We start from the raw sequence: 12,131 nt of genomic DNA on the forward strand, positions 1-12,131 counted from the left end.
ATATGCAGAACTGTCATTTATGGGTTATTGTTCGGACAATTAAGCTAAGATAGCTAATATGTGCTAACGTCAGTGTCCGTTTTCTCCACACTAACTGGCAACTATACCACGTGATGCCAACATTGTTATACTATTGGCTCACAAGCCTTGTTAGAAGCAGGAACCAAACGTTAGACAGCTCACACAGATATATACAAAATATTCATTTTTGACCTGTCAAAATTTTTAAAATAATGAATTCAATTAAATTTTATTAATATAGCGCCAATTCATAACAGAAGTTATCTCATTGCACTTTTCCTATAGAGCAGTTCTAGTCTGTACTCTTTATAATATTATTTACAGAGACCCAACAAATCCCACAAAGAGCAAGTATTTGGCGACAGTGGCAAGAAAAAGCTTCCTTTAAGAGGAAGAAACCTTGGACAGAACCAGACTCAGTGGTGGGTGGCCATCCGCCGCTGCCGTGTTAGGTTTTGAGAGAGAGAGAGGTTTTGGGAAAGGGGGGTGCAAAAAGAATTTGCAAAATGGTAGAAATGTAATTGTAGTGTTAATATTAATAAATGAATAATGATAGGATAGACCGCTATAGGAAAAAATAATGTCAGTATTAGTAACAGAGCCAATAACAACAACTGTAGTAGCAAGATGTCGAGCAGGAACACGGGGGCAGCAAGTGGCCCGCAACCACAGATCCAGTCTCTGCAGCTCCGGAGGCAGAAATACCTGCTGAAAGTGACAGAAGGAGAGAGAAGAAAAACGAGAAGGCACAGTACTACGGCAGAGAGAAGATGTTGAGTTAGTAACATGCAGTAATGGGATAAAAATGCATACATATGGAGAGGGAGAGAAGGAGAGAGGAAAGAGGTGCATCATGGGAAGTCTTCCAACTAGGGATGGTTCAGGGCTCACCCAAGCCAACCCTAACTATAAGCTTTATCAAAGAGGAAAGTCTTAAGCCTACTCTTAAATGTGGAGATGGTGTCTGCCTCCCGAACCCAAACTCGGACCTGATTCCACAGGAGAGGAGCTTGATAAGTGAAGGCTCTGGCTCCCATTCTACTTTTGGAGACTCTAGGTACCACAAGTAACCCTGTATCCTGGGAGCGCAGTGTTCTAGTGGGGGTAATAAGGTATTATGGGCTCTTTGAGATGCAATGGTACCTGACCATTAAGAGTTTTGTAGGTGAGGAGAAGGATTTTACATTCTATTCTGGATTTTACAAGGAGCCAGTGCAGAGAAGATAATATTGGACAAATATGATATCTTTTCCTAGTTTTTGTCAGTACACGTGCCGCAGCATTCTGGATCAACTGGAGAGTTTTAAGGGACTTATTCGGGCAGCCTGATAATAAGGAATTGTAAGAGTCCAACCTAGAAGTAACAAATGCATACACTAGTTTTTTGGCATAATTTTGAGACAAGATGTGCCTGATTTTTGCAACGTTACATAGGTGAAAGAAGGAAGTCCTTGAAGTTTGTTTCATGTGGGAGTTAAAGGATAACTCCTGATCAAAGATAACTCTGAGGTTCCTTACGGTGGTGCTGGAGGCTAGGGTAATGCCATCTAGAGTAATAATGTGTGATAATGTGAGGTGTTTGGGGCCAAGTACAATAACTTCAGTTTTGTCTGAGTTTAACATTAGAAAATTGCAGGTCATCCAGGTCTTTATGTCCTTAAGGCATGCTTGAAGTTTAGCTAACTGGTTAGTTTCATCTGGCTTGATCGATAGATATAATTGGGTATCATCTGCATAACAATGAAAGTTAAAGTTAAAGTTAACAATGTAATTAGTGCGCATGCGCCAGCCCGCATGCTGCCTGTTGCCGTAGCTCTGTCTCTTCATCTTCCTTTTTCCAACTTTTAGCTTTCCTTTTTCTTCCAAACTTGAGTAACTTGTGTGTAAGTATAATTTAAACTACATTCTTTACGAAAATGAGGGTAGAAAGTGTTTTGGTACTTTTTTTTGCCGTGGAACTTCTTCTTCTGCTACTCGGTCGGTGCACTGCTGCAGATCAGCTGTTTGGCCGCATTGTTTACACCAGGGAACAGCTGATTGCACTGAAGCCGAGCGGCATGGCATCCAGGACTACCGATGCCCTCACTGAGATCTGGAGGAGGACACACCGAGGACGCAGAGGTGGAACGAAGAGGCGAGGGAAGAGAGAGGGGTGCAGACAAAAGAGACTTAAGAATAAGAGATTTAAGCCGTGTCTGCCTTCTCTCGTCATGGGCAACGTGAGATCGCTGGCGAAAAAAATGGACGTGCTAATGGTGTTAGCCCGGAGTCAGACGGAGTTCCGTGAGTGTAGTTTGATGTGCTTCTCAGAGACATGGCTACACCAGGATATCCCGGATCATAACGTTTCCATCGACGGCTTTCAGACTGTACGGGCCGACAGGGATCACACCGGGAGCGGTAAGCGGAAAGGCGGTGGGCTTGCTGTTCTAGTTAACAACAGATGGTGTAAAACTGGTCACGTTACCATCAAGCAGAGTATCTGTAGCCCGGACATTGAACTCTTAGCTGTGGGACTCCGGCCATATTATCTGCCACGTGAATTTTCACATGCCATTGTTGTGGCTGTTTACACCCCCCCCCCCCCTCTGCTAACCTGGCATCGGCGGCATTCACACCGCCATAGCACAACTCCAGACTCAACACCTTCCTGTGGCAGGAATGACACACTCTTTAACTCCTCCCTCTAAGTGTTAGTCTGTATGACCCTAGGTCACTAAACTGGACATTGATCATTACATCTCTGCCATACTTGAAATAATTGTGCAATATTCTGTGTATTACTCCTGTGCAATATTTAGTTTTTCCTATTTATTGATATTGATATTATTTATACCTCCATTACTGCTGTGCAATATCTTAATAATCTCAATAAGCTACACTTAACTCGACAGTACATGCACCACTACTTATTATTATTACATTGTATTATTATACCGTATTATCGTCATCAACCGGTAAACCCACTTGGTACTTCACACTTATTTTATTTTATACTCATACCCACCTGTTACTTAATTTATTTTCTGACCTGTTTTTATAGTGTATTGTATTATATTTTTTGCTAGTACTTTCTCCCGTGTGCACTGACTTAAAGGCGAGCTGCTGCTGTGGCTGAGTTTCCCTTCTGGGATCAATAAAGTATTTCTGATTCTGATTCTGAAGGTTATGGAGTGTTTCCTACTAATATTGCCTAGAGGGAGCATATATAAGGTGAATAGAATAGGTCCAAGCATAGAACCTTGTGGAACTCCGTGACTAACTTGGGAGTGCACGGAGGACTCACCATTAACATGTACAAACTGAGATCGATCTGATAGATAGCATTTAATGATGTGATGATCAATGGTGTCGAACGCAGCACTAAGATCTAACAAGACAATTACAGAAACAAGTCCATTGTCTGATGCAATTAAAAGGTTATTTGTCATTTTCACCAGTGCTGTCTCTGTGCTATGATGCACTCTAAATCCTGACTGAAAATCCTCAAATAAACTACTGTTATTTAGAAAGTCACACAACTGATTGGCGACTGCTTTCTCAAGGATCTTGGAGAGAAAGGAAAGGTTAGATATAGGTCTATAGTTGGCTAAAACCCCTGGATCATGAGTGGGCTTTTTAAGAAGCAGTTTAATTACTACTTTATAGGATTGTGGTACATAGCCTGTTAATAAAGACAGATTGATCATATCCAGTAAAGAAGTGCAAAGGTTAAAACGTCTTTAAGCAGCCTAGTTGGAATGTGGTCTAAGAGTCAGGTTGATGGCTTAGATGAATTAATCATCAAAGTTAATTGAAGAAGGTTGATAGGAGCAAAGCAGTCAAAATATATATCAGGTTTTACAGTTGTTTCTAAGGTTCCTGTGTTTGAAGATAAGTTGTTATCGATTGAGGGCAGGATGTGATTAATTTTTTCTCTAACAGTTAAAATTTTATCATTAAAGAAACTCATGAAGTCGTTACTACTGAGGGCTATAGGAATACATGGCTCAATAGAACTATGACTCTCTGTCAGCCTGGCTACAGTGCTGAAAAGAAACCTGGTGTTGTTCCTATTTTCTTCTATTAAGCTGCTCTGGCATTACGTAGGGCTTTCCTATATGTTTTAAGACTATCTTGTCAGACTAAACGAGATTCTTCCAGGTTGTTGGAATGCCATTTCTTTTCAAGTTATCGTGATGTTTGCTTTAATTTGTGGGACTGGGGGTTATACCATGGAGCTAACCTTCTTTGTTTTATAATCTTTTTTAGAGGAGCGATAGAATTGAGTGTCATTCGCAGTGAGCCTGCAGCATTATCAACTAGATGGTTAGTTTGGGAGGGGCTGCAATTTGCATAGGAGTTCTCTGTTATATTGAGACATAACATTGAATTAAATGCAGATGGGATCACTTCCTCGAATCTAGCCACAGCAATATCAGATAGACATCTAGAGTAAGAGTTTTTGCCTAATGGCGTGTAGTCCAGTAGTAGCAGTTCAAAAGTTCTAAAATAATGGTCCAATAAAGAAGGATTCTGTTGACAGACTATTAAATGTTCAATTTCAATGCCATATACCAGAACAAGGTCGAGGGTGTGGTTAAAACAGTGGCTTCATGTACACTCTGACAAAAGCCAATCGAATCAAATAATGAGATAAATACAGTACTAAGGCTATCATTTTCAATGTCCACATGAAGATTGAAATCACCTACAATAATTACTATATCTGTTTTAAGGACTAAACCTGATAAAAAATCTGAGAATTCAGATAAAAACTCAGAATAAGGACTAGGAGCGCGGTACATTATAACAAATAGAATTGGCTGTCGTGTTTTCCAGGTTGGGTGTGAAAGACTAAGAACAAGGCTTTTCGAATGAGTTATAATTTAGTTTAGGTTAAGGGTTGATTAATAGGCTTGAGTCAAAGATGGCTGCAACTCTACCTCCTCGGCCGGTGCCTCGAGGAATATGAGTATTAATATGACTGGGTGGAGTGGATTCATTTAGGCTAACATATTCCTCATGACCCAGCCAGGTTTCAGTAAGACAGAATAAGTCAATATGATACTCTGATATTAAATCGTTCACTAGTACAGCTTTAGATGACAGAGATCTGATGTTTAAGAGTCCACATTTAATTCTCCTATTTTGTTGTGCTATTTCAACGTTTTTGTTGTTTGTTGTTGTTTGTTTTGTTGGTTTTTATGTATAACTCCTCTTCTGTTAACTTTTGGTTTTATTAATTTAAGTGGTTGTGGGGCAGACACCGTCAGTAAGGAGTTTTGGGTGGGTAACTGCTCTGGAAGCGCAGCATGTAGGACTGCAATGCCTCCTCCTTGTCTCAACTCTGAGACAAAAAGTAAAAGTTGAAAACCCTGTTTCAGAATAGAATTATATCGTCCAAAATAGTCTGCTATAGTGCCTCATGATAATCAGAGAAAAAAATAGTACTCACTTGCGTGGTATTGTGTGGGTGCAGCATGGCCCCAGTTATCAGAAGAATACATTTCTCTGGAGGGGAAAGAATCAGCATTTAATCATTCCAATAACTCTCTGTTGATTGTGATGCTATCAATCAATACCACTGTAATATAATGTAAACATGCCAGATTTAGACAAAAGGCTCACATTAATTTCCATCTGCTGTTTCTGGAATGAACATATTAAGATAACACACTAACACAATAGTAGTAGCTGTTTAATATGGAAAATTAAATTTTGTATTTCACTGTCACTGTTAATACTTAATGCACAAAGTTAATATTAAGTTAGCTAACGTGAATAGAGGGAATTCACAAAACCAAACTTCAATGTATCAACACCATTGCATTATTTCTGATTGCAATCAACAAATATTGCTAAATGCCTTTATTAAGACATCTCCCAAGCCATCATCCCTAACCCATTATCATCATGAAAATGTAACTAGAAAAATTGCATTTCCTGCAGAAAATGCATGGGAATGCTGAAAGCTGAAATTATTTTACACTGTTGAAAATTCAGAAGTCTAGAATAAAATGCCTGAAAAATCTTCAAGTTCAAATGCATTACATTGCACAGCTTAATAACCTGAGAGATGTTGCTAAAAAAGCTGGATTCTAAATTGCAATACCGAGTTACCTGAAAAGGCTGAAAGTTTAAATTAATTGCAGATAAGTCTACAGAAGAAGGCATAATGGCAAAGCATTGCTGAAAAGACATCTGAAATTAATTCTCTGAATAATCTTAAAGCCCAAATGCATTACATTGCACTGCTTAACAACCTGGAAGCTGAACTGCATTAACTAAAGTGGCTACGAGCTGAAACTCGTGGCTAAAAAAGTAGGAGGCTAAATTGTATACTGTCAATGCTGGAAGTTTAAATGAGTTACCTGCAAAGGCTGAAAGTTTAAATGAATTGCACTGCACTGCTGAAAAACCTGGAAGTTGAAATGTAAAACTGGTAGAGTTGGAAGTTGACCTGCATTACCTAATAACGCATAAAGCTGAAATACATTGCTATAAAAGCTTGAAGCTAAGCTGTAATACTGTCAAAGCTGCATTCACTTCTATTGTAATAAGTTCTTGAAAAAAATTTAACATTTTAAAAAAGCATAAAAGGTAGAAAAAGGTGGAATAGAAGAATAAATGTCCTTAAAGAGACAAACATTTTGACATTTGAATGGCTTCTGTAGCTGAAAGTATGCAGAAGTTATCCACCGATAAGTGTACAGAAGACATAATTGCAAAGCATTGCTGAAAATGCAGAAATCTGAAATGAATTCTCTGAAAAATCTTAAAGCTCAAATGCATTGCAATGTAATGCTGAACAACCTGGAAGCTGAACTGCATTAGCTAAAGAAGCTAAGAGCTGAAATACATTGCTAGAAAAGTGGGAAGCTAAACTTTAATACTGTCAAAGCTGGAAGCCGAACTCGGAAATTCTGCATCCAAGTCACTAAGCTTGAAAAACTAGACATAATGTCGAAGAATGGTATGGTATCATTCCATGGTTAGATCAGTGTTATAGAGGCAAAAAGAGAGACAGAGAGATTTGTAGGAGAAGGTTCCTACAAAGCCCTATGCTGCCAGGAAAGAACAGCACTACAGATTGTAGTAGTACAAGGTACAAGGTAATTTATTCATCATTTTACAACACAAGGTTGTATAATGAAATGAGAGTTTGTAGTCCCTTCATGCCACACACAGAACATAACAGATAATTAAATTCATATTAAAATAAGGTAACATATAAAATAAATATAATAATTAATTAAAATAATATATACAGTTATTTAAATACATATACACACAGCCTACATGTATACACCCAGGAAATAATTCTGCAATGCAGAATTTTAAATTTGCGTCTGGTGGAATGTAAACAGCAGATAGAGACAGTGATGATAATATGGTTTCCAACTTCACATAGAAGTTTCGACATCTAGAAACAGTCTCCATCCACTGTGCTTGTGTTTGAGCTCCAAGCATCATCGCTGCAAACAAAGAGTCTTCCTCCTTTTATCTTGCCAGAGTCTTGCGCTCTGTCAGCTCAGAACACGGTCCGCCCATCGAGTGCTTGATCCGGGATGTTGATGGAGCAGGTCTCTGTAAAGATGTGGGCACAACAGTCTGTGATTCCTGTTGCATGGCAAGCCTGAGTCCCATTTCGTCCAGACCGGACATTAGCCAGGAGCAGCCTTAAGTCCAAGCTGGGCCAGCATGGCTCCTATTCTGGCTGTGTTTCCTCTCTTCCTGGATGATCACACAGCAGCTGCAGTCGTGCCTGCCTGGTCCAATTGATCTGGCTCAAGGTCCACTGCTCTTTAATACAACTATGTGTTTCAGCAATATAGCCGAAAAATAAAAATAAAAAACAGATGAAAAACAAGGATGCAGCATCTGCACGTGCAGCCGCTGCCATAGTCAAAATCTTCTGATCCAGTCGATTTGAACAATTTTGGCTTAGACCTTTAAATCACATCCATTCAGACATCATTCAATGATGTTTCAGCAATAAAGCCGAAAGAAGTAACAAAACAATTATGAAACAAAAATGTAGCGAAGTTTAAAGGAGCTACCGGCCGCTACATCTACATGCGCAGTAGTAGTGGTAGTAGTAAACATTGTAGTAGTAATATTATTATTAGTAGTAAAGATTGTAGTAGTAGTAGTAAAGATTGTAGTAGTAGTAGTACTGGGCACGTAGGCAGCTGTGGCTTAGAGGTAGAGTGGGTCGTCCACTAATCGGAAGGTCGCGGTTTGATGTTCATGTTGAAGTGTCCTTGGGCAAGATACTGAACCCCAAATTGCTCCCGAGGGCTGCGCCTTCGGTGTGTGAGTGTGTGTGAATGAGTTAGTTTCTTTGGGTTGATGAGCAGTTGGCACCTGCCATCAGTGTATGAATGTGTGTGAATGGGGTGAATGTGATATGTAGTGTGAAGTGCTTTTTAGTGGTCAGAAGACTAGAAATGCAGTGTCTCTCAAAGAAAGTTTAATGATTTTCCAAACTCTGTTCTAGTACTCTACACACAAAGTGATTGCAAAGTGATTTAGTTGAAATTGGTAAATATTTAATGTATTGAATGAGTGAGTAATTCTATCTGCTGTGAGACACCATATGCATGGAATCTGGTAAATCAAAACGTTCACCGCTTGCAAAAAAAAAAAATCTAATCACTGTGTTCATCCATGTATGTGTATGTGTTCTTATGTCACTCTCTGTGTTTGCATATGTCAGTATGTGTCCAGGGTTATAAACATGTATTTACTTAAATAGTCTTTCTCCTTCTCTCCATGTCTATCTCGGTCCCTCTCTCTGTGTGTCAGACCTGCGGGCCCAGTTGACAGACCAGATAAAGATTTTAGACTCTCAGGTGGAAGTGAAACAGCAGCAGCTCTCAGACCTCTCTGAGTTTCTCCGGCGTCGAGGGGACATCGAGGCTGAATATACGCGCGCCCTCGACAAACTCACAGAGAGATTCACCCATAAGACTAAGAAGTAAGTGTGTATACAGTATGTGAGTGCACATGTCTTTTCTATTTCTAAAGTGTTTTTTTAGGCCGTATCTCAGTAAGGATGTCATTTTTTCTCCAGGAAGGAGCAGTGGGGTCAGTCTGTGTGTCAGGTCTGGTCTGTTTTGCTGACTCAGACTCGTCTGGAGAGCCGGGAACATGCAGCACTGGGTGACATCTGCTGCAATACACTCACACAGCGGTTGGCACACAGTACTGAGGATACAAACCGTCTGCACAAACGGGTGAGTGGATGTTTGGTGTTGGGTCATATGCATGCAGAACATTCAAATCCAAATTCTTGTTTTTAAATTCTCAGTCTTATTTTGAAGCTCATCATTGATTGATATAATTTGCTCTGAACACTAAAACGCTAATTAAAGTAATTCTAGATACTGTTAGCAATGCACAATGCAAATTCCACCTAGAATTTTAAAATAATAATAATGTAATGGTAGTGGTAATATTAATATTAATAAAGTAATAATAGGAATGATAGTGATAGGAATAATAATGACAATAATAGTAACAAAGCCAATAACAACAACTGTAGTAGCAGTTATCGAGCAGGAACATGGGGGCAGCAGGTGGCTCTCAATCACAAATCCTCTCTGCAGCTCTGGAGGCAGAAATACCTGCTGAAAGAGACAGAAGGAGAGAGGAGAGAGATGAGAAAACACAAAACTATGGGAGAGAGAAGATGTTGAGTTAGTAGCATGCATTAATGGGATAAAAATGCATACAGATGGAAAGGAAGAGGAGGAGAGAGGAGCTCAATGCATCATGGGAAGTATCCCGTCATTCTAGGCCTATAGCAGCATAACTAAGGGATGGTTCAGGGCTCACCCAAGCCAACCCTAACTATAAGGTTTATCAAAGAGGAAAGTCTTAAGCCTACTCTTAAATGAGGAGATGGTGTCTGCATCCCGAACTCGGACCTGCACACAGGAGAGGAGCTTGATAACTGAAGGCTCTGGCTCCCATTCTACTTTTGGAGACACTAGGAACCACAAGTAACCCTGCATTCTGGGGGCGTACTGTTCAAGTGGGGTAATAAGGTATTATGGGCTCTTTAAGATACGATTCTGAATGACTATTAAGAGCTTTGTAGGTGAGGAGAAGGATTTTACATTCTATTCTGGATTTTACAAGGAGCCAGTGCAGAGAAGCTAATATTGGAGAAATATGATCTCTTTTCCTAGTTGCTTCATGCTTGAAGTTTAGCTAACTGATTAGTTTCATCTGGCTTGATCAACAGATATAATTGGGTATCATAGGCATAACAATGAAAGTTTATGGAGTGTTTCCTAATAATATTGCCTAAAGGATACATTTATAAGGTGAATAGAATTGGTCCAAGCACAGAACCTTGTGGAACGCCGTGACTAACTTTGGCGTGTATAGAGGGTTCACCATTAACATGTAAAACGGAGATGGATCTGATAGATAGGATTTAAACCAGCACTAAGATCTAACAAGACAAGTACAGAGACAAGTCCATTGTCCAATTCAATTTTCACCAGTGCTGTCTCTGTGCTATGATGCACTTTAAATCCTGATTGAAAATCCTCACATAAACTATTATCTCTATCATCTATTGTTATTTAGAAAGTCACACAACTGATTGGCGACTGCTTTCTCAAGGATCTTAGAGAGAAAGGGAAGGTTAGCTATAGGTCTATAGTTGGCTGAAACCCCTGGATCAAGAGTGGGCTTTTTAAGAAGCGGTTTAATTACAGCTATTTTAAAAGACTGTGGGACATAGCTTGTTAATAAAGACAGATTGATCATATCCAGTAAAGAAGTGCTAACTAAGGGTAAAACATATTTAAGCAGCATAGTTGGAATGGGGTCTAAGAGACAGGTTGATGGCTTAGATGAAAAGATCGCTGAAGTTAGTTGAAGAAGGTTGATAGGACCAAAATATATATCAGGTTTTACAGCTGTTTCTAAGGTAGAAAAGGTTTCAGTCGTAGTCATCTGGACACTGTTTTGAGTATGCCTGAGTATCTGTTAATAGCTAGTTCCACCTGAAACTGACCTAATAGTTTCTAGCTATTAACAGATACTCAGGCAGATTCCCTCCTGAGGGCAGGGCTTATGTAACTCAGAGTAGCTTAAATTTCCAGTTCCCGTCCAATTTTTTCACAATTGAGAATGACTTCCGGATCGGAGCCGAAACGTCTTGATTCTGAAAACAGTGTCCAGATGACTACGACTGAAACCTTTTCTACGATAGAACACTCCTAGACGATTGAGGGACTACACTGTCTTATTTGTGCCAAACTAGTTCTGAGAGTCTGACAGGCACTGCAGCAGTAAATAAGCAGGGTGGGGCTTATGGAAGGGTCAGTTGTGTCCTTTGTCATATCTAGTAGTCCATAATTAAATGCTGACCCTGATGCCTCTACATGGGGCATATGGCTGCACCAGGTCACCAGGTGGTCAATTTCCCACCTGTAGGGAGACTTATCCCCAGCAGAGATGAGCCCAATGAGGGTGGTGTCATCCGCAAACTTCAGGAGCTTGCTGGAGTGGTGACTGGAGGTGCAGTGTTGGTATACAGGGAGAAGAGCAGAGGGGAAAGGATGCAGCCTTGAGGGGAACTGGTGCTGATGGTGCGGGAGTCAGAGACATGTTTCCCCAACCTCATGTGCTGCCTCCTGTCAGACAGGAAGTCTGTAATCCACCTGCAGGTAGAGCTGAAGTCCACAAACAGGATCCCGACATAGGAGTCCAGGTGCTAGAGGATGAAGTGAAGGGCCATGTTTATTGCATCGTCTACAGACCTGTTGGCTCTGTAGACAAACTGCAGGGGGTCCAGGAGTAGGTCTGTGATGGATATGAGGTGTGACAGCACAAGACGCTCAAAGTACTTTATTACCACAGAGATCAGGGCGACAGGTCTGTAGGCGTTAAGTCCTGTGGTCATTGTTTTTTTGTGGACGGGGATGATGGTGGAGGTTTTGAATGTAAACCCTGCAGACTGTGATGGTTGGCTTTAAGAATTACTGTGCAGCGATCACAGATTGGGGCTTTGCTCAGGATCAGTGCGAAAACATTGGAATAAGTGCACCTCTATTTTATGTTGTACTGCAGTATAATGCACCTATTAACTCTACCCTGTTAAATTT

The 12,131-nt window shown here is 40.3% G+C and overlaps 1 protein-coding gene across 2 annotated transcripts in view; it reads left to right on the top strand.

Annotated features, from left to right (window-relative positions):
* The window catches only part of arhgap4b (Rho GTPase activating protein 4b), a 63,288-nt gene that overhangs the window by 20,370 nt on the left and 30,787 nt on the right, over positions 1–12,131 (top strand). For both annotated transcript variants that reach the window (XM_044210323.1, XM_044210324.1), the window contains exons 3-4: positions 8,812–8,983; positions 9,080–9,242. In XM_044210323.1, coding sequence (XP_044066258.1) covers positions 8,812–8,983; positions 9,080–9,242 — 335 coding nt within the window. The remainder of the gene's footprint in view (positions 1–8,811; positions 8,984–9,079; positions 9,243–12,131) is intronic.

Source organism: Siniperca chuatsi, linkage group LG10 (genome assembly GCF_020085105.1).
Source record: "Siniperca chuatsi isolate FFG_IHB_CAS linkage group LG10, ASM2008510v1, whole genome shotgun sequence".
NCBI lineage: Eukaryota > Metazoa > Chordata > Actinopteri > Centrarchiformes > Sinipercidae > Siniperca > Siniperca chuatsi.